This window comes from Monodelphis domestica, chromosome 1 (genome assembly GCF_027887165.1).
Source record: "Monodelphis domestica isolate mMonDom1 chromosome 1, mMonDom1.pri, whole genome shotgun sequence".
NCBI lineage: Eukaryota > Metazoa > Chordata > Mammalia > Didelphimorphia > Didelphidae > Monodelphis > Monodelphis domestica.
The window spans coordinates 582074940-582098588 of record NC_077227.1 but is presented as its reverse complement, the minus strand read 5'-3'; the positions used below and the strand labels follow the sequence as shown (position 1 = coordinate 582098588).

Below are 23649 nucleotides of genomic sequence, written 5' to 3'. Positions count from 1 at the left end.
CAAAATTAAGGTTTTCTATGTCACCTTTGTTAAATAGATTGGGAAACATTCCAATCACATATTCTCATTCTTCTCACCATATTACTGTGCTCAAAGATCCCAAAACATACTTGAGAAGGGAAGGTAACAGATACATCTTGTTCTATACATCAAATATCAAGTTAGAATACCCCTAAAAGTAGGGAGCATCTCTATCACACATTAGGGATAAGGTATTTCCCATGCAAAAAAAGAGCCAAAAAAAAAAAAAAGGAAGCCACCTTTAAGAAAGCCAAACACCATTCCAATCTGGATACACCCCTTTTCTCAATCCCAATTTGCTATAAAGAATATCTTACAATAAACTTATTTTGGAAACATCTTGTGCATGAGCTTTCTCATTTCCCCCTCTTCAGAGCAGATGTTGAATTATTACATGATGATTCATTTGAAAAGGCCTTAGCTGCTAAATGTAGGAGCCGAAATGTGTAAGAAAAAGTAATCAAGTCTCATTTTAAAGCTCTTTAAACTCACACAGAAATCTCATTCAAATTGCCAGTGGCCCTAATTTACCATTGTATAGAATGCTATAAAAATCCTCAGAGCTCTTTTTGTTTTTGATAACACTTTCAGAGCCTATTCCCAATAATGGTATTATGGAGGGGAAAGGGGGATAAGTTGTAATATGTACTGACAGAGTGCTATAAGTTTGCAGTTATACTAGTAATAAATAAAACACAATTCCATCAGCATTGAGTTTCATGGCTTTTAAATATCTTTGCCAATTTGGTAGGTAGTACCTTAAAAATGTTTGAATTACTGATCATTTGAGTTTGTATTTTTTCAAATAATTGTTAATAATTTGTGTTTCAGCTTTTGGAAATTTTGAGTTCATATCCCTTTAACTACTGTGGACTGGGAATTATTATTGTTAATTTCTGACAGCTTTTTACGTTTTAATTTGATTAGTGATTTGTTTGTTTGTTTTTTTAAAACCCTTACCTTCCGTCTTGGAGTCAATACTGTGTATTGGCTCCAAGGCAGAAGAGTGGTAAGGCCTAGGTAACTGGGGTCAAGTGACTTGCCCAGGGTCACACAGCTAGGAAGTGGCTGAGGTCATATTTGAACCCAGGACCTCCCGTCTCTAGGCCTGGTTCTCAATCCACTGAGCTACCCAGCTGCCCCCTAGTGATTTGTTTTTAAATCACATTCATGTGAATGAAGTTATCACATTGATCTTCCTAAACTGTAAGTCTGAACATGTCAACTTTCCCCCTAAACTCAATTCAATCAACTCCCTATTACCTCTGGGATCAAATATCAAATAGTCTGTTTGGCCTTTAAAGCCCTTTATAGGGGACAGGTAGCTGGGTAGCTCAGCAGAAAGAGGTGCTAGCCCTAGATTTGAGAAGACCTGGGTTCAAATCTAACCTCAAACATTTCCCAGCTTTGTGTTCCTGGGCAAGTCACTTAACCCTCACTACCTAAATCTTATAGCTCTTCTGCCTTGTAACCAGTACACAGTATTGATCCCAAGATAGAAGGTAAGGATTTTTTTTCCTTCTTAAAGGCCCTTTTTTAACCTGGTTCCTTCATAATTTTCCAGTCTTCTTACACCTTACCCCTTTCCTCCCTCCATGTACTTTTTTTAAAAATTATTTTATTTGGTCATTTCCAAACATTATTCACTGGAAACAAAGATCATTTTCTTTTCCTCCCCGCCTGCCCCTTGCACCACCTTTCCCTCTCCCATAGCCGATGCACAATTCCACTGGTTATCGCATGTGTTCTTGACTCGAACCCATTTCCCTGTTGTTGGTATTTGCATTAGAGTGTTCACCCCCATGTACTTTTAATACAATGAATATGGGCCTCTTTGCTGTTCTTTGTACCTGACACTCCATCCCTCTACACTGGCTGCTTAGAAAGCTCTCCTTCATCTATAACTCCTAGCTTCCTTCAAATCTCTGCTAAAATCCCACCTTCTACAAAAATGTCTTTCCTGATTCCTCCTTAAAGCTAGCACCTTTCCTCTGTTGATTATTTTCAGTTTTTTCCTGTATATATTATGTTGGTACAAAATTGTTTTTAGGCACTCTCTCCCTTTTAACTATGAGGACTCCCCCCCCCCCCTTTCTTTGCATCCTCAGTGCTTATAAGTGGAAACTTGCTGACTTGAATTTAGCCCTAACTAACCAAAATACTGGACTCATCTGACAATACATACATTCCACATATCTAGACTTCTTTCTTTAAGGAAAAGGAGGGAGGATCCATTTTCTCATTTCTTCTCTGGGACCAACCTTAGTCGATGTAATTATAGCAAATCAACAGCAGAACTAGAATCTGAACTCAGGACTATTGCCTCAAAATCTAGTATGCTCACCACCATCCACACTATGCTGCATTTCAAGGTCCCTACTGTGCCAGAGGCTGGCACTAGAGAAAAAGTGTCAGACTAAAGAATATGTGAAATTGATCACCTCAATGGGGGAGGGACCCCAGGAGTGGAATCAGAAGGAGAAGACTCTGATGGGGGAGAGCAGTGAGGCTCTCTCTGTTTTGAGAAGCCAAAGAAAGTAGGTGGGAAAAAGACTTTGTCCTGAGGGTTACCCACTTTTCCTGCTGGTGACTGGAAATCTTTCCCCCCAACACTTCCCAATTGAAGGGACTTCTGAAGAGAAACCTGAGCTGACTTTACCTCAGCTCCTGTTGCCCAGGAGTGGCTTTCACTCAGGGGGCTCAGGCTGCCAAGTCCTGAGTTCCCCTCAAACTCAAGGAGGGAGGGGAAAGGATTTAGATAGAGAACAAGAACCCCCTTTCCCCACTTTCCTTTTTCCATTCTTCCCTGCCCATTATTTCCTTTTGTATTATCTAACTGAGTTAACATTAAAGCTATCTGTTCCCCAAGCTGAGTGTGAGTGAATGGATCAAGGGGAGACCTTTTGGTCTCGAGTAGTAGAGGAGGGATATGATCGAATCTGGGAAAGCAGCCTTAGCTAAGGAGGGAAGGCAGAAGGGGGAAAATCTTCAAACCCCCTCTCCTCTCACTGAGTCAATCCATTACATCTGCTGTCTCCCCTGAACCCTGCTTTGAGAAGGGGTTCTCCTCTCTTTCCCCCCTCTCCATACTGAAAATCTAAGCTTCCCTCGGGGTATAAAACTTCCCTCTTTTATCTTTTTTTAAATACAGTCACACTACCTATCATGGGATAGATCTGTTGCCACTTAAGGTTAAAGCAATTCACTTCTTTCCAAATCTTGGTTTCCTAATTTCTGATGAGAGTTTGGTGTAGCTATCTCCAAGAAATATAAACCAAAGGCATATTTGGCTTTTATTAATGAAATTCCTTGATAGCTCAGTGTCATTCATATTTGTAATGAGGATAGCATGAAATGAAAGAGAAATTTATACTAACTCATGGGAGTGATTTTTCAGGCATATACCTTTACTTTAACATCTCATAAAATTCTTATTGTTTATTGATTCATCTCTAATAATTATATTAATGTTAAATACCACAAAAGTTTATGTTTATTACTTCCATACTTCAAGATATAAGACATTTTGTCCATTACCACAGTGCCTTCCTTGTAAATAGTTATGTATTTGTTGGGCTGTACTTGCTATTGGCACTTTCTGTCCCTTCCTTCTGAGCTGAAAACATTCAGATATGCTCAGTGAAGTCTTTGACTATTCAGAATCCAGAAGGCAGAAAAACTCCTTTAATATGTCAACACAGATACTAGAGAGAAAAGCTATACTTCTAAAGGGACAAATGGAGTCAAGGATCATAAATTTAGAGAATAAACTCTTGATTTTTTTTTTAACCCTTACTTTCCATCTTAGAATCAATACTATGTATTGGTTCCAAGGCAGAAGAGTGGTAAGGGCTAGGCAATGGGGGTCAAGTGACTTGCCCAGGGTCACACAGCTGGTAAGTGTCTGAGGCCAGATTTGAAACCAGGACCTCACGTCCCTAGGTCTAACTCTCAATCCACTGAGCCACCCAGTTGACCCGAGAATAAACTAAATGGGGGGTGGGGGGTGGGGGGTGGGGGGAAGAAGCCTCCATTTCCAAACCTCTATTAGAATTCACAATAAATTTTAAACTATACCTGGCTTTGCAAATCCTGTCTTCCAGGATATGCGCTTGGATATGGAGCCCTAGTTGGGGCAGCTGAATTCCAGTAGCTGGGTCCATAGCTAGGATAAGGTGACTGCTCCTGAGGAAGAAAAGAATTTACTTTTAAATAAAATTATTAAAATATTCTGTTCTGTTTGATAAAGAGGCAGATGTATACAAAACTTTTAACAAAACTTCCAGACCAAAGAGATAAAATCTAACCTTAACCAAAATTAGAAATATTCTATCAAGAGGCAATTGCCAAAATATGTAGTAAAACCCTGAAATAACAGTGACTCTATCCTCAAAATGATAAACCTCTATCAACACCAGTCCACCAGTACTAAATGTACAAAAGAAACAGAATTTAGTCTCTTTCCATATTGTCAAAAAAATACCACTATTTATTCACAATTGAAATCACTGTACCTTTTCAATCTCTAGGAAGCACAGTTGCAAAAACAGATACTCTGGGACCTACTGACATTCGTTCTAAAGCTCCATTTAAAGCACAAAACAAATCCCTCTATAGTAGTCACTGTCTAGTTCTTTTTGCCTTATTTTAGATTTTTAACATTCCTGGATGCTTGCTGCTCTAGCTGGTTTTCGGCTGGCTGCTCATAACTGTTTTATGTCAGGAATGGATGTGGAGCAACCAGCAGGCCATGCTCGAACTTGTACATGAAAGCAGTAGCAGTCACCGCCACAATATTCCCAACAGGCATTAATTGTACAATTCAGAATGAACACAAACTACTAAATAATTGATAAGATGATTTATCTGATACAAGAGTGTCATTCATTACCTACCCCAAAGTTTCTCTAAACATCCAACATGGCATCTATTTTAAGATGAGTCCTAGTGTGAACAAAAACTTAAATGTCTCTTTATAGCAGTTAGACTGGTTTGATCTATGATTCAATTGACTCAGTAAACTCACAGAAAAGAAACTTCCTTTGTGCCCATCAGCAATTTATCTAACTCAACAGTCTGAGGAGAGTATAACTCAGGCCCCAAGAGGCTAGGTTATATTGCCCATAGTGTCTTGGCCAATGTGTCAGTTGTTCAGTTATGACTCTTTCTGATCCTTTTTGAGGTTTTCTTTAAAGATACTGGAGCTGTTTGCCATTGCCTTCTCCGGCTCATTTTATAAAAGAAGAAATAGAGGCACACAGAGTTAAGTAACCTGCCCAGGGTCACACAGTTAAGTGTTTGGAGCGAGAACTGAACTGAACTGAGAAAGATAAGTCTCTTCCTGACTCCAAGCCCAGTGTTCTATCCTCTTTGCCACTAGCTGGCCTACATGTGCCTGAGATAGGCCTTGACTTCCCTCCTATAAGGCCAGTGCTGTCTCTCCAGCACACAACTGTTTTCTCTTTGATTTCAACTTCAAAACAAAGCTGTTTACAAAATGTTTTACTAACACCTTGGTACAACTGTAATACTTGACATTTAGATAATACTTTGCTTACAAAGTGTCCTGTGATCAGGCATTTATTACTCCATGTGACATTACTATTCTTCACTCATATCCTCCTCTGTGTTCACTCCACAGATATGGGCAGCGAGGCTTGAGAAATGATGTTGTCCCATAATGGAAAAAGCTCTAAGTATATATATACACAGCAGAGTACTGAAGAAATGCATATTCAATACAGTTCAACAACCATTGATTGAACTCTTAAGACAGCAAGGTACTGTGCCTTCAAGATGGCAGAAAAGAGTCCATTATTCAATTTTAATACAAAGTTACGACATTAAGCACTTTTGGGGAACTTATAGTCATAAAAAGGGAATAAAAAGGTACACAAATAAGTGGAACACAAGGTAGCATGTGTAAATATTAAAATTTAGGGGAGACTGAGGCAGGTAGAAATTAGTTTCTCTCTGCAAGGAGTATTATATTTTATGAGGTTTATTAAAGATTAAGGATTAAAGAAAATACAGGATAAGAAACACGTGCCTAGGCCAGAGAGACCTAGACAAGATAATCTTACAACATGGAAGAGACGCGTCTGCTCCAAAACAGAAGTCCAAAAGAGACCACAAAAGCCTTTGCAATCAGCTTAAATCCCTTCTTGATCTCGGCCCACCTCAGAATTCCGTGAGATTACAAAGCATTTTGGGGAAGTGGAGCAAGGGCTTGTGGGGATTGAAGTCCAGAGTTCGAGTCTATTTTTACACATGAGAAGGGCAAAAGAGATGCAAAGTGATCTGAAATATTTAAGGAAGTAGAGCTCATCTTTGGCTAGAGAGTAAGGGAAATATGCAATTTAGAGAAAATAACACATGATCTGAGCCTTTAAGGAAGAAAAGGCCTGTTACAAGGTGATATGAGGCAGGAAGGAATGTATCCCAGACGTAGGATGAGGATCGGTATAAATGAACAGAGACAAAGGAGAGTCCAAATTGGCTATTAAATGAATAACATAAGACCCAGAAGGTAGGAAGATAGTAGAAGACCTTAAATGATAGAGGAGTTTGAATTTTATTATATAGGTAACAGGGAGCCACAACAGATTTTTGAACAGGAAGTGACAAAAAGAGATGCATTATTTCTGCAGTAATATGAAGGATCAGGAAAGATCACAGGGAGGAAAACTAGTCTTCTGTTGTCTAAGGACCAACCTAGGAACTTCAGAGTAGCACATCATCAAAAGAGAGGCTACTACCAGCTGAAATTTTTCATAAGTTCTACTTGGATGTTAGGTATTACCATAATCTTAGCAAGAGCTAAATTAGGAGGAATACTGTAAGGCATGGCAGAATAGTAATGTGTGAAAGTGGAAGAAGTACCCACATCGATTGTTTGAAAAGTAACTTTACCATTAGGCTGGTATCAGCATAGATACAGAAACGATTTACAAAAGAGCACAAATTTCAGAAGGAAACCTAAATGTAAATACTTTATATTTGTGCATTAAGAAAAAGTTTTACGACAAAAATTAAGTATTTCACAGCACATTTAACATTTTTCAAAGATTTAGTACAATATGTAGTTTGTTAAGGCAGAAGAAATGTGAGCTAAGAGGGAAGAGTTCCATATAAAGTTAAATTCCTCTTTATAATTTTCTATGGACTAAAAGGAAACTAAATTAAACTTAGACTTTAGTATCAATAGCAAAAAAAATTTATTATGAATTTTTCAAATTACATGTAATCTAAAGGAGAGGTAATTAGAGAATTTACCTTTAACACTACGCCTACTTATTAATAGCACAGTGATAAGAGTATTAACCTAGAGTCAGTTAGATCTGAGTTCAAATCCAAACTCAGATCCTTAGTAGGTATGTGATCCTGGGCAAGTCACTTAAGCCACTTGCCTCAGTTTCCTCATCTGTAAAATGGGGATGATAATAGCATCAATCTTTCAAGGTTTCTATGAGGATCAATTAAGATAATTGTAAGACCCTTAGTACACTGTCTAGCACATAGCACTATATAAATGTTAGCTATTGTCATTATTATTCCTTTGTATATAGTTTACATTTACTTACTGATGTACATTTCATACAACAGAAGAATGTAAACTCCCTGAAGACAGCCACGATTTTTATTGGTTTGTTTTCATTTTTTAATCCTAAGCACCTAACAATGCCTTCCAAATAGTGTGTTTAACATTCCCCAAGGGGCACAGAATTTGGACACCAACCAATATCTCTAAAAGTGTTAAGTACAACTCTTTAAGAACTGCTGGTAGGATAGATAAGAGAAGCATCTCAAAGAATATTTAAATTTCAAATTTAAATTTCAAAACTACTGAAGTTAATTTATAGTTTTAGCGTTATCCTTCTAGTCAAACTAGCAGATAGACAATTTACAAAACTTGATAAAATACAAAACTTGGATAAATAGAAGATCTAGAATGTCAAAAGAAATTATGAAAAAAGAGAGATGAAGGGGGAATGGCACTTCTAAATCTGAAACTATATTATAAAGGAACAGCTATCAAAACTATTTTAGTACTAGTTTAAAAATTGGAGATTGATAGAAGAGACTACACAAATGAGAATCAGAAATAATGGAAGTCAATAACAATATTTGTCAAATATGAATTACTAAGGAAAGAACTCCCTATTTGATAAGAACAGCCAGGAAACTAGAAAATAGATTGGCAGAAATTAGGCTTAAACCAAAATCTTATACCATACTCCACAATAAATTTTAAATGGGCATGCAAATTGAATATTAAATATCATCACATAAAAATTAGAAGAAAAACAGTTCATATATCTTTCAAATTTGAGAGTAGAAGATGAAAGATAAACTAGGTGATTTGGATTAAAATCATGTTTCTGCATTAATATCAAAATCATCTGATATTGGTTTTTAAAAAAGATATCAATGAAATATACTAGACAAAGGGAGAAACAGAAACAAAGGAACTCAATAACTCAGTGTGTGATAAAGTAGAAAACAAATTACAAAGTTGATAAAAACTGCTGGGAAAATTAGAAAGCAGTCTGACAGAAATTAATCTTGTACCAACACTTTATACCATATTCTATAATAGATTTTAAATATTAAGATCTTTATTTATAATATTATTATATGATATATATAATATATTAAAATATTAAAGATCATACTATTAAAAAATTAGAAGAGAAATCATATATATCTCTCACAGCTATTGGTACAAGATATATTCTTAATCAAAAAAGGAATACAAGCAATTACAAAAAATATAATTGGGTAATTTTGATCACGCAAAACTGAAAAACTTCTGTACAGACATAATGCACCTAGGATAAGAAAGGAAGCTGTCCAATGGGAATGAAATAGAATATTTCCAAGCATTCCTGATAAAAAAGACCACAGCTGTATATTACACCATTCACCAAGATAAGATCAAAATGGATACATGATGTAGACAGAAAAGGCAGTATCATAAGCAAATTAGAACAGGGAACATATTAACTATCAGATTTATGGACAGAAGAATTTATGAGTAAACATGAGATGAAGAGCAGTGTGAGATATAAAATGGTTAATTCTGAGTACATTGAATTGAAAAGCTTTTGAACAGATAAAGTAAATGATGCTAAAATTATAAAGAAAGCAAAAAATGTTCAGTCTCTCACAAAAAGGTGTCATATTGAAAATATAGAGAGGGCAGTTTGGTGGTTCAGTCGAGAGCAAGCCCTAGAGATGGGAGGTCCTAGAGTCAAATCTGGTCTCAGACAATTCCTAGCTGTGTGACCATGAACAAATCACTGCCTAAGATGGAAGAAATCAAAGTCATATAGAGATATATGAAAAAATGCTCTCAATCATTACTGATTAGGGAAATGCATACCAAAACAATTTTGAGGTATCATCTCACACCAATAAGATTGGCTAAAATAACCTCCCCTTTCCTTCCCAAAACCTTCCCTATTACAACCCAGAGCTATCAAACTGTATATCTCCTTAGATCCCTATATTTCCCAAGGAGATCAAGGAAAAAGGGAAAAAACCTATATGTTCCAAAATATTTATATTACTCTATTTGTGTTGGCAAAGAACTGAAAATCAAAGGGGATATCTATCAATTGGGAATGGCCAAACAAATTATGGTACATGACTGTGATGGAATACTACTGTACCAAAAGAAATGATGAACAGATTAACATTTTTTTAAAAACTTGGAAAGAACCATATGAAATTAATAAAATTAGTAGAACCAATAGAACAATATATAGCTATAGATTTAATATTTGAAGAATAACTTGTGAATGTGAAGTTCATCTCCAGAGAATGAACTGAAAAGTTGAAATATGAAAGACATAATCTATATATTTTGCAGGTGATGCCTTGGATGGTGTAGGAAGGAAAGGGAGGAGCTGAACCTAAAAAACATAAAATTAATTAAGTAAATAAAAACAAAGTTATAATATATTTTTAAAAGATAAACACGAATGAAAAATCACAAAAGGACTAAATAAAAACAAACTGTTTCAATTCTAAAATGGAAAGATAATGCAAGTATCCCCCTTTGAACCCAATCATCATCAGGAGTCAAAGAGGTGGTCTAATTAGACAGAAAACACAGTGATTCTGTTTATGTCTTGATCTTAAAAGAATGAGCAGAGAGAAAACAAAATGTACATGGGGGTAAGGGGACAGGAGAGGGTGAAAGGAAAGTCAAGGGAAATTATCTCAGATAATCTGTGTGTTCAAGTAGAAGTCTATAAATGAGGTGGGGAGGGAGGAACCTAACACATGAACATCAGTCTCATTTGAATGGGTCAAAAGGGGGTAGAATAAACATATAGTTATATATTTATTTGCAGTTATAGGTAGATAGAGATAGAGAGACATATATATGTGTGTGTATATATGTTTATATATATACACAGAGAAATATTTTTACTCAATGGGGAAATAAAGGGAAGAGATAAAGGAAAGGGGGAATTAGAGATCAATAAATTAAGGAAGGGATTAGTACTAAACAAAAGAAACTAATTAAAAGTGTTCAAAATTATTTATATATCTTTTTTTTAAGATTTACTATGGAAATCTGAGGGAGTGTCATCAACTGGGGAATGGCTAAGCAAGTTATGATCTATAAGAGTGACAATACTAAATGAAATTAAGAGGATGGTTTCACTCAGAAGACTGAGTCTGACATTAAAGCAGAAGTTCCAAGATTCAAATCTAGTCTCAGTTATGTTCTAGCCATGTGACCTGAGGCAAGTCACTTAACCCCCCACTGCCTAGCCCAGTGATGGTGAACCTTTTAGAGACTGAATACCCAAACTGCACCCTCAGGTGGCATTTGAGCCCCGCCCCCAGACAGGGGAGGGAGGAAGCGCTCCCATTGGGCTACTGGGCAGAGGAGTGGGTCATGTGAGAATGTCTTCAGGCACACTTGGAGATCAGGAGGGGAGCAGCCCCCTCCAGCACACATGCCATAGGTTCACCAATACAGATTTAGCCCTTACCACTCTTCAAGCTCTTCTGCCTTGGAACCAATACACAGCATTGATTCTAAGAAGGAAGGTAAATATATATATATATATATATTTTTTTTTTAAAGGCAGAGGAGGGGAGTGGTTTCAGAGAAAATATTATAAGACTAGTAGTAATGTACTGGCATAAAATTGAGCAAAAAGAACTAAGGGAAAAATGTATACATGAATATCTTAGGAATTCTGACCAATGCAATGGCCAGCCATGATTCCAGAGGTCTGATGCAACATAATGCATAACTCCTGATAGAAAAGTGAGGCTTAATAGTGCAGAATCAGACATACATGTATGTGCATGAATATATATACATACATATATTTTGTACATGACCAATGTGGATTTTTTTTTTGCTTGATTTATACATGGTTGTAAAAGCTTTCCTTTTCCTTCATTGTCAGTTGTGATATAGGGCAGTGGGGAGAGGTGTATTTTTGCCATATAAGAAAATAAAATTTAATTAAAAAAAAAAGGAGACAGAGAATAAACATGGCCCCTAACCAAATTAGAATCATGAGAAGATACTCTTTACCACATTCTTTTGCAGGGGTAGGGCACCCATAGGAGGGGGCATAACTGATATCTTTATCTTTTTTTCAATGTACTGATTTCTTTTTTGCTAAGTACTTTTTTCTCCTTCCCTTTTTTCCTTTTTTCCTAAAAAAATTATTATATGGGATAGTTCTCTGAGAGGGAGTAAGGGTAGATACAAGGGAGAAATTTACATGATGTGAAAATCTAAAACATCAATATATGTTTTAAAAAGAAACAAAATTATCACCAGTAAAAATGTGGACCAACAAAATTTGAAGGTCTAAACATTTTCTTCAGTCCTCATGACCTTTCAGATGTCTTTATGTACACCAAAGATAAAGCAATTTCAGCTATTTTCACATCTGTAACATCAAGAACCTAAATCCATTAAATACTTGAATTAACCACAGTGGACAATAATCCCTAATTCCTACAGCAAATTTACTCAACTTCCCCCAGAACCCTACCCCTTCCCTCCCCCTCTTCCCCACGGTTCAGGACCACCCTCTAGATCACAACAGAATTAAGTTGAACATTCTCAGTTCCAAGTGTTCAACAGAGACCTAGCAGTTATTTGTTCAAGCTTGTGATTAAAGGATGGAAAGGTTTGCAATTTGCAAAACTGTGCATAACTGAAAAGTGCAAACCTAGGTATTACTGACAGTGGCATGTGACCAAGGGTCACGTGGAGCCTGAGCGGCAGGATCTTGGAAGATTCCTTCTTGCCCCAAAGGACTTTTCTTCTGGTCTCCTGAGGAAGTCAAGAGGAAGGTCTGAAGAGGATTTCCCTGTGTTGAACTGAGGAAGGGTTCCTGTATCTAGCTGCTGGCAGCATTCAGTCTCACTTGGACATCAGGACTTTCTTGGACATCTAACAACAACAGATCCTAGCTCTAACTGGTTTTGGACCACTGTTGTGATAATTGGGTATTTTGTTAAGTTCTTTTAGTTTAGTAAACTAGTTAGCATAGTTAGTTTTTTTAAATAATAATCAACATAAGTAAATCCCCAAGCCCTTATTCCTTTCCCTTCCAAAACAATAAAGTAGATTTTTATATGTTTTTTCCTCTTGTGTTCCCTTACCCAAAAAATCCTATCATAACAAGATGCAATAGCAGCATGGCAACACTATAAACCAGATAACTGGGGAAGGGGAAGAAACACCCCTACCCCCACTGCAATATTCAATCTACTAAACCTGAGAAAAAGTGCCCAGCATCCGTTTAAAGTCAGTATTGTCCTTCAAGAAATCACCTGAGGCTGGTGAAAAGTGAATTGCCCAGGAAAAATTAAAAAAAAATGAGGAAAAAATAAGAAAACCAAGAATGAAAATTACCAAAGATCTCAGGAGGAAGAAAATTCAACAAGCACAAGCAGATAAACTGGTTTCAGTAGTATAGGAGACTAACCTTCAAATATAAAGGTAAGAAAAGTAAAATAACACAATATTGTCTGGTACCAGATTGAAAAAATACACGTGGATCTCATATTATTCCTATGAAAAAAATTATTGATATGGGCTAGATGACAGTATAATTAAATGGACTGATTTATAGTTGTCCAATTCAAAGAATAGTCATTGAATTTGATACTAGCTTGAAAGGAGATCTCCAATGGAGTTCTCAGGAATCTGTGATGTTTAACATTTCTTATCACTGACTTGGATAAAGGTAGAGGTAACATGTTTTCAGATTAGTATTTGGCAAAGTTAGAATGGAAACTTGACACACTTTATAGCAGAGTAAGGATCCAAAAATATCTTGATTGCTATAACTATGGGCTGAATTTATAAGATGAAATTTTAAACAGATAACTTGTGTTCCAAACATCACTTTCAAAAATATATGATGAGATAAACATTAGATAGCTTCTTGCTTGAAAAAGATCAGGGAATTTTATGAATCATTTTAAGAATTTTGTTGAGTACACTGTGGCAAGAACTCTTTTCTAAAGTATAGGTTGGACTAGATGGCGCTCAGGTTCCTTCTAACTCCTATGATTCTGTTATTCTATGAAAATTTGTATGTAAATCAACTTTTAAAATAGACAGAATCACTTTATATACAAAGAAAAGTGAATGTTGCAAAATTATAAATCAGCATCACCCCCAAGAAGAGATATGAAAGGACACCTTCCCCCATTCCTCTGCAGAAATGAGATGTCCACAAGTATGGAATACTGCATATATTTTCAGATTTTTCCATGCATAAAATGGTTTTGCTAACGTTTTTTCTTCTTAAAAAAAAAAAAAGCTTTAGTTATATGGGATTGCTGTCTAAGAAGGCATAGGATAAAAGAGAAAATTCAAACAATGTAAAAACAAAAGATATAAATAAATTTCCTTTTTTAACTCAGTACAAGGACCCCTCCTTTCTGGAGTGCTGCTAAATTTAACTCATTAGAAACATATATAGTCCCTGTACTTCATGCAACGTCCAAAGCAATCAATGGTAATTTCAGGCAAGCATATATGAGAAATGAGTAAAAAGCCAGGAAGTGCAATGTAAATTATGAAAATTCACAGAATAATGAACTCTTTGAGATCTTTTTGATTCATTTAGGCCAAATTCTACATTTCTCAAGAAGATAAAAAGCTCCTGGATGCTAAATGTTATACAACTAATAAAGAGTAATACTAAAGGCTGTACTAAAGTCTCCTGATTTTCTTTTTTAGTAAATCATTAACTGCAAGAGGACAATTGGAACCTGTTGCTAATGGGATATGTTTAAAATGTTTAAAATGTTATTTTGAGCAGGGAGGTATAAATTTAGAGAAAATTTTCATCAACATAATAAATAGGGTATCTATAATTCCTCTGGTAAATAGTAAAAAGAATGCTGGGGGAAATAAAAAGGAATAAATGGACTTGAAATCAAGAGACTTGGGTTTTAGAAATGGTACTGATACTTACCAGTTACGTGAACATGGCCAAAATGTTTAAGCTTACTGAGTAGTTTATTTCTCTGTAAAATGGGAATACTATGATATTAATATCAAAAAAGCCTGTTGTCTAGTTAGCCCTGCTTGCTCAAGATTAATAACTTTCTTAATATATGCTATTGGCTAATTAATTATTTTGGCATCTACATTCCCTAACAAAATTGGCCTATTTTCTTTTTTTTTTTTTAAGTTTTCTCTTTAATTGGTTTTAAAATCAGCACCACATTTGCCTCAAAAAAGGTCCTAGGATAACGTTTCTTCTTTCTCTACATTTATAAACAATCTATGTAGTTTAGGAAAAACTTGTTCATTGAAAATTTTTAAGTATTTTGCAGTGACACTATCTGGATTGCAAATGCTTGTTTCTTTTTGGCTTCATAATTCTTTGATGACATCTCAAAAGTCTCATTTCTTTCTAAGATTGGCATATGAGTTTGCAGTATTTATTTCTCTATAACTTTATCAGTACTGAATTTCATTGCTTTCAATTATTTTTTATAATTTCATGAGGGAAGGTAGTATTAATTTGCATTCCCTTAATGTGGAAATGTTTTACTCAATTATTCATATTTATTTTAAAAAGTAAGTTTTTTTATGGAGAAGGGCAAAGGTGGAAAGAAAAAGTGGATTTTTATTTGTTAAAAAATTTAAAAAAATTTTTTAAACTGTGGAGCTGTATTGATTCTATTCTGCAAGTTTTAAGAGGGAAAGAGAAAGGGGGGAATATGCTAGTGGAGAAAGAAGGAGGGGGATGAAATTTGTAATTTTTAATAATCAAGTACAAACATAAACATGTAGCATTAGAGGAACCTCCCTCTTTTCTGAAATGGACAAAGGAGCATAGAACAGCAACACACACATAACATCTGATATAAACAAGTTGATGCAGTAATACATCAAACTTAGCGAAATAAACAAGGACAGACAAGGAAAAGTAGAGAGAAGATAATCCTAGAAAAGAAATAGCTACAAAACAAACCTCTCCATCATGAAGAAGAATTAAAAGAGAAAATAAGAAGACTAAATAAGACGGTATCCATTCAATGGCTAAATAAATTATAGTACTATATAATAAAATTATGCTAGAAGAAATAACATGAGACGATTTTAGAGCAGCCTGGATTGTATAAATTGATGCAGAGTGAAATGAGCAAAACCAGAAAAATAAAAAAAAAAACCTCTTACATTCTGTCTTAGTATTAATTAATTGAATAATTAATTTTAAGACAGAAGAGTGGCAAGGGCTAAACAATGGGGTTAAATAACTTGCCCCAGGGTCAAATAGGTAAGAAGTGTCTGAGGTCCTCTCTAGGACTGTAGCTCTATCAATTGTGCTACCTAGCTGCCCCCAGAATTTATATAAGGAAAATTCTGTAAAGAAAAACAACTCTAAAAGACTTATGAGCTCAGATCAGTGTAATGAATAGCTACATTTCTAGAAGATTGATACTGAAGCTCCCTATAGAAAGGTATGAGCTTTCTGAAGGCAGGGAACATCTTTGGTCTCTTTTTATATTCCTCACTCTTAGAATAGTATCTGGTGCATAAGAGGAATTTAATAAATCATTGTTGTAACAACAACACAGTTGAACACAGTCATACCCAACTTTTAGTAACCCCATGTGACAATATAAGCACACCAATGTGGTCCATGGAGTTTTCTTAGCAAAAATGCTAGAGTGGTTTGCTATTTCCTTCTCCAGTGGAGTAATACAAACCGAAGTTAAGTGACCTGACCACAGCTAGCTGTCTGAGGCCCAATTTGAAATCAGGTCTTCCTGACTCCTGGCCTAACACTGTGTAATTGCACAATTGGATTTGATTTCTCTCTCACAACAACCTCTTCCAGCTAGTCGCCTCCTTAAGAATTAATAAATTAATAAAATGATTGATTGGTGAACTCAGGATACAGAACAAAACATAAATGTTTAAATAAGTTCATTATGGATTCATTATGCTTGATGATGTTTGAGTTTTTTTTCTTTGAATTTTTAATTGAGATGGGAAGGAAGAGGGGGATTTTCCACAACAGCAACAACAAAAGAGGGCCACTAAAACCATACTTGAAATGCTCAGAAAGGAAGAAAAGCAGGTCAGAAGGGAAGAACATAAAAAGCAAGATGGTTTAGAAAGCAATATATGGAATTACATACTTTTTAGTATGGAAATTCAGTTTCATGTACAAACCTCTTTTTTGTGTTTGGCAGTATATATAGAATTCTTTTTGGTGCTGAAGTCCAGAAAAAAATTATTATCAAAAAAATAATGAATTTTCTTCATATTGAATTTTAAATGCATGTAACATATCCAAATTACAAATGTCCAATATGCAGTTGGTGATGCAGGCCTGGGTATGAGTCATCTGTTAACAGAAAAGACTGAGGAAATCACCAGAGAGAACACAGAGAAAGAGGGGTTTAGGTCAGAGGCTTGAGGTACACTCTCAAGTCTTGGATGTGATGTGGATGACATCCAATAAAGGGAATTGAGAAGCAGTTCAACAATGGTAGAAGGGGAACAAGGAGAGAATACTAGCACTAAAACTCAATTAGCAGAGAAAATGCGTTAAGATAATGGTCAGTGCCAAACTCTGTAATAAGGTCAAGAAAGATGGGAAAAGACCACCAAGATTAGCACAGATCACCTTTAGTAACAAGTTATAGCTGAGTGATAAATGTTGGAAGCCAGAAACTGGAATAGGGTTGTAGAGAAAGAGAAAAGGAAATAGAGGAAAGAATGTCAGTTTTTTCCTAGGAGTTTATATGTAAAAAGGATTTTCTCATCCTTTAAATGAGTTTAGAGGTAAAAGTGAGGAAATATATTCCAAGTAAAAGACACAGCTTGGACAAGGCAAGGAAACAGGAAATGCAGTGCTATAAGTTAGACTGGAACAGAGTACAAATGAAAGGGAATAACATTCAGTAAGTCTGAAAAGTGAGGATAACTGGGGGTCATATGTTAGGGTTAAGTGGAAATCTGAGAATAGGAAGGACACTGGGCATGTTTGTGGGCTGCAAAGAGCTAGAAAGAAAAGAGAATGATTAAAGGGGCAAGATGCCAGAAGAGTTGAGAGAAATGGGATAGAGGGGCTAGCCTTAGGAAGTAGAAATGACAGCTCTTGATTAGGAACTAAAGCAAAGAAGCAAATGGGAAGATGATGTCAAGTGTGTTTTAGGTACAGAAGAGAGAATGGGCCAAAAAACATCCTGTTTGAATAGCTACTAAATAGTCAATTGGGGAGACAAAATAAATTTATAATGCACTGCTCAGGAACATTTAAGGAGAAGTGGACAAGGTGAATAATTGTAGAGAAGTGAAGTGGCAAAGCATAAACAATATAACAATAGAGCAAAGGATGAGTTGAGTTTACCATAGAGCTGAAATGGTCAACTATAGGATGAAGAAATGAAAGAAAATGAATAGGTGAGGTGAGTAAAGATTAATGGAGTTAAGGCGGATGAACTTGGTGATAGGAGTGAGAGGTGGGGAAAAAATACTTTTAACGTACAGAAATATTAATACTTATATTCAGGCAGCAGATGAGATAAAAGAAACCTCGAGAAAAGAAAAGGGGTATCAGTAGGTATAATAATACAAAGATGAAAAATAAAATAGTACCTGCCCCCGAGAAGCTTAAATACTAATAGAAGAAATCATACATTCAGAATGGTGGTTACTAGGGACATTTTTGCTTGGGAAGTTACCATATCTAGAAGGGAAGAACCTAAAATAAGAAATATTTTAGAAACAGCATATATATATTCCTCCAGGCCCAATGTGTCAAGAGGCAATATCAACAAGGCAATAAGGAAAGAAAACTGGTAAGTGGCTCAGTGATAGAGTGTATTGGGACTAGAAACAGGAAGATCTGAGTTAAAATCTGAGCTCAAATATTTCCTATTTGTGTGACCCTAGCAAGTTACTGAAAGCCAGACAAAATGATCCAGGTGATTCACCAGTGAAGGAAATGCAAACCACTCCAGTATCCTTAGCAAGAAAACTAATGAAAAGATATGATCCATGAGGTCAAAAAGAGTCAGACATAACTGAACAAATTAATAGAAGGTATATCTTATATCTTATAGTGGAAAGGGTAACCAGGCAGGAATGAAGTATTTTCTGGAGTCCAGTTTCTGTGATCACCAAAATATAGAAGTGTATAAGGAAAAGGTCTAAGATGAAAGGAAATCTGGCAATAATAAAAGGGGCAACAGTGGGAGGCTCAGAAGGCACAATGATGGAAGGGGAAGGCAGAACTTGATAAAAAAAAAACTTCAGAATTAGATGTATGATGTATTCGATAGGGCCTGGCATGCTACTAGAGGAGGAGGGTTTTCCCCTAGGTAGCTAATGATTCTGCATCACAAGGAGAAGAGAAAGAAGTGCAAGTTTATTAGTTTACATAAACTGTCACAGGCAAGCCGTGGTAGTTTTTACTAAAAGTAGAGTATAGAATCTTTGAGCTGAAAAAATTCCCAACACCAAACAACTCATATTCATCATAGGAAAATCTCCTATAATATCAATAATAAATTATCATCAAGTCCCCATTTCAAAATCTCTAGTAATTGAAAACTCACCACCTATCAAAGCAACACATTCCATAGCTATAAAAATTAGAAAGTTCTTAAATTGAACTAAAATCTGTGCCTGTATCATTTTAACCTGTTCTAGTTCTGCTCTGTGGGGACCAAAAATAAATAAATAATCCCTCTTCCATAACAATCCCTGAGCTATCTGAAGATAGTAGGCAATCATGTCTATGCGTTTTCAAGTCTTCAATTTTCCAAGCTAAACATATCCAGTTCCTTCAACAGTTCTTCATATAGGGGCAGCTAGGTGGCTTGGTGGACTGAACTGATAATCAGACGTAGAGATAGGAGGTTCAAATGTAGCCTCAGACACTTCCTAGCTGTGTGACTCAAAACAAGTCACTTAACCCTAATTGCTTAGCCCTTCTGCCTTGAAGCTGATACTTAGTATATATTCTAAGACAGGAGGTATGGGTTTAAAAAATAACAACAAAAAAAAATCCTTCATATGACAAGATTAGATTCCCTTCATCACTTTGTTTGATCTCCTCTGGATTATCATCTCCAGGAATTAATGTCCAAGTCAAGTCAACAAGCAATTACTAAGCATTTACTCTCTGCCAGTACTGTGCTAAACGTTGAGAATACAAAGAAAGTAAAAAAGTCCTTCCCTAAAATGTGGTGACAGTTCTTACTTTAAAGGAGTTCATTCTAATGGAGGATGCATTAAAAAAAACATGTAGGAACAGAATATAAAGAACAAATTAGGGAGAACAAAGAGAGAAAAACTTATTGCAAAGGATGGAGTTTTAGCTGGGCCTTGAAGGAAGCCAAGGAAGTAAGAAGACCAAGATGTGGAAGAGAGTTGCAGGCATGAGAGAGAGCTGACAAAAATGCATGGATTTCAGGGATGTTATATCTTACTGTAAGGATAGTAAGGAAGCCAGTGTCATTAGATAACAGTAGCTATAAGGGAATAAGGTATTAAAAAGACTGGAAAGGTAGAAAGAGACCAGGTTTTGAAAGGCTTTGATAAGCTGAGTGAAGAATGGATTAGAGCAGTGATGGCAAACCTTTTAGAAACAATGCCAGGGTCTGCCCCTACCCCACTCCCCAGACTGAGTATTGTGCCCACACCCTCCAGAGACCAATCACAGTGCCTCTCCCCACCACCAAGGGTCAGGCCTCTTCCCAGCACATCCCCCCCCTTACCCCGCATAGGGGACGGAGAAAGAAAGAACTCCCATTGGGCTGCCAGGTGGAGGGACAGGTGAAGTGAGGAATGTCCTCAGCAAGTGTAGAGTGGGGGAGGGGAGTGGCATGAGCATTCCACTCCCTCCAGCCCTGCTGCCTGTGAGCTGCCCACCTGCCCCTCTGTGTATTCCTATTGAGTTGCTGGGCAGAGGATGTGAAAAAATGTTGTAAGGCAGGATGGAGAGGGAGAGGGGAGCAGCTCTGCCAGAGTCCCTATCTTTTTAGTAATGAAATGGGGTAGGGGTGGGGGAAGAACAGCCAAGTGCCCAAAGAGAGTGCTCCATGTACCATCTTTGGCACCTTTGCCATAGGTTTGCCATCTCTGGGCTAGAGTAAGAAGAATGAGGATAAGAGTTAAAGAAGAAAGAAAAACTTCAAGCCAAGCACTGAACTGTCTCTAAAATAAAATGCAGGTTCCCCACCTACCTTTCCAAAGTTACTACCCAGTAACTTTGAACTTTGAACTCTCTTGGATTTAGCTAAACTAGCCTCTCTCCTTGTAGTCCCTGACAAATGTCATTCCACTTTCTACTTTGTATAAGCAACCTCCCATACTCCTCCTTCCACTTCAAACCCCAGATCAGGCACCACATCCTGCATCCATTTCCTTTTCTGATCCCCCAAATGTTCTCCTCCACAATTACCTTGTATTTATATAGATTTTGTTTCTATTTCAGTGCATACATCTTAATTCTTTTAAAATACTTCAAAAGCTCAGGGACAGCAGGGATAATTCCTTTTTTATCTTGTCCTTGGCACCAAGCAGGTGATCATCTGGTATAGCAATAAGTGTTTTTTTATTTATCTATTGATTTTTACCTATTTGGTGTTCATTCAACAATAATATTTTTTAATGTTTTGCATTACTGTTGCTTTCAGTAAGTTTAAAAACAAAACCAAATTTGAAAATCTGAAATAGAATATTCTCTCATCTCTTTTTAAAGTCCTCAAACCTATTTAATTATTGACAACAAATACATAGAATTTCTGTAACATTAGTTAAACTTTGTGACATGTCACTGTCTTGGGTTGTATTCATGAATATTTCCAATGATGAGGGTTATCACTTAAGAAATGCATACTAAGATAAGGAAGTGGACAGGACACTTGGACAAAAGAAAGAATTGCAGATGAACAGTTTTACCACACTCAATTAGTATACAAAGAATGTTAATGGAGACCAAGAGGAAGTTAGGTGGATCCTCTGGTAAGAATATGAAAAAGAAATCATGAATGGATTGCCATTTGTACCCATGGGGGGATTCCCAAATCAATGAGATTACAGATAAACTGAAATAAAAAGTATTAAAGAAACAAAAAAGCTGGCCTGGTGAAAGATGGAATTCTCCATTCTCTCTAACATGACACCAGTTTTAGCCCAGTTCTATGGAGTATAGAGATAATAACCAAAGCCTAGATGGAGGTTCCACCTGCTGGTCATATCAAGTCTGAAGAATTCATGGGTGACTCAATCAGTCAAAATGCTGTGTAATAAGGATGGTTCCTCCAGGCCTACTCTTATTCAAACACTTCCCCTGTCTCCCACCTTCCCACAGGAGAAGCAATCTTCTAAAAAGCATTTTTAATAGGTCCACTTCCTACCTGCAAGGTATTAGCCATGAAACCAAAGCAGTCCCTGAGAACATAATTTTCCAATTTCCAAATCTACCTTGAAAGATTAAGTGTAGACCAAGTTCTCTGACCATCCTTTAATGGCACGAAATGAACAGTAAACGAACACACACGAAATCTCCATTGATAAGATCTTGGTAGTAAAAGATAAGTCCTTTAAACAATCAATGAAAGCTGTCCTATTTTTTCCTCTAGGTTATTCCTAGACCTTGCCAACAAATCTGTAGGACTACCTAAAAGGCTGATGGGCTTAAATAAAATGTCTAGACAGGAGATATCAAAGCAGACAGATGAGCAGATGAATGGAAAGAGAACAGAGATGCTGCAGTGATGACCCTCTGAGAGGTTCTGCACTAATAGGTAGGTGGGCATTAAAAAAAAATAGCTGATAACCTTCTAAATGACAGGCTGGCATATTAAATAATCCAGATCCCACCACCGAAGGTCCCAGCAAATAGGAGGGGCTCCTCAAAGAGAGCTGGCAACATAGTCGTCACTGCCTTCGGGGGAGGGGGCGGGGGTGGGAAGGGCCTATGCCTAGTGGTGAGGAGCAAATTCTATCAGCTCTATGGGCACAGTCTGAGGTCCACTCCAGGCCCCCCTCCCACTGCCTTCGGATACCTCCCCTGGGCAACCTCACTATTAGCACGGGAATTTTCTGTACAGTAGAGGGTTGCAATAAACCATTTTTTATTTTTTTCAATATTGCTTGTCCCCCAATCCCTGCTCGGTGAGATATCATCACCCAGGCCACAAATCTTGTCCTTCCTCCCACCCTCCAGAAATAAGAGACTAATGAAGCTAGGATCCGTTAGAAGCCCTCAAACAGTGACTCACCCCGGCGTCCTCGGGCTCCGCGGCGCGACCCCGGCCTCACCTCCCCGGGGCCAGCCCTGGGGTCCCCTCCACGTCCACCCTCGCCGCGCACGGACGACCCCGGTGACCCCAGAGGCTGGCCGGTTCGGAGATTACCTGGTGGCCTCCGGCCCGACACGGGTCCGGCCAGGCGGCTCCGCTGGGGTAGTAGCCCCCGCCGCCTCCGCAGGCTCCGCAAGCGCCGCTGCCTTCTCCGGGCCACACAGCCTCCGCCGGGCCGCCTCCGCGCATCCTCCAGGGCCCAGGAGGCGGAGGGGGAGGCGGCTCGGGTCGCGACGAGGTGGGAGGCCCAGGTGGTGGCACGTCTCCAATGCTGGGTCCCGGTCCGGGTCCAGCCCCGTAGTAGCGGCTGTAGCCCGGGCCGTCACTCGGGCCATAGCCCGATCTTCTCAGGGTAGACATTGGCTCCGCTATCCCGCCGCACTTCCCGCTCCCCCCACCCCGAGCCCAATGCGCAGGCGCCCGCGGAGGGCGAGGAACTAGCCTGGGGAAAGGGGGCGGGGAAAAAGTAGCCAATTGCCAGTCTGGCCCCTCCCCCGAAGGAGTCGAGCTCGTGGTCCATTCGCCCACCAATGAGACAGGAGAGGAGACTGTTCGTGGCTTTATGCTTGTTTGGGCCAGCCTGCGTGAATTGGGATGGGGGAGCAGAAAAGTGGAAGGGGCACATTCTTCCTCTGTCCAAAGAGGAAGAAGACGCATTTTCCACTGTCTAATGCGGCCCAAGTTACATCTCTTCTTCTTTCTTAAGACCTGCGGCGAACAACCCAACCCGCCCCGAGAATGGGAATCACGTGATACCGGATGTGGGCGTGGTCAGGGAGG

At 37.7% G+C, this 23649-nt stretch overlaps 1 protein-coding gene across 2 annotated transcripts in view; it reads right to left on the bottom strand.

Moving 5' to 3' along the window:
• BAG4 (BAG cochaperone 4) overlaps nt 1–23620 on the bottom strand; it is a 28440-nt gene extending 4820 nt beyond the window's left edge. Inside the window, exons 1-2 of one of the 2 annotated variants that reach the window (XM_056813547.1) lie at nt 22924–23620; nt 4099–4206 (exon numbers count right to left, since the gene is read on the bottom strand). In XM_056813547.1, the coding sequence (XP_056669525.1) occupies nt 4099–4206; nt 22924–23526 (711 nt within the window). In that variant the 5' untranslated portion in view covers nt 23527–23620. The remainder of the gene's footprint in view (nt 1–4098; nt 4207–22923) is intronic. The other variant, XM_016430139.2, reaches the window with a different exon arrangement.
• Nucleotides 23621–23649: the final 29 nt, after the last annotated feature.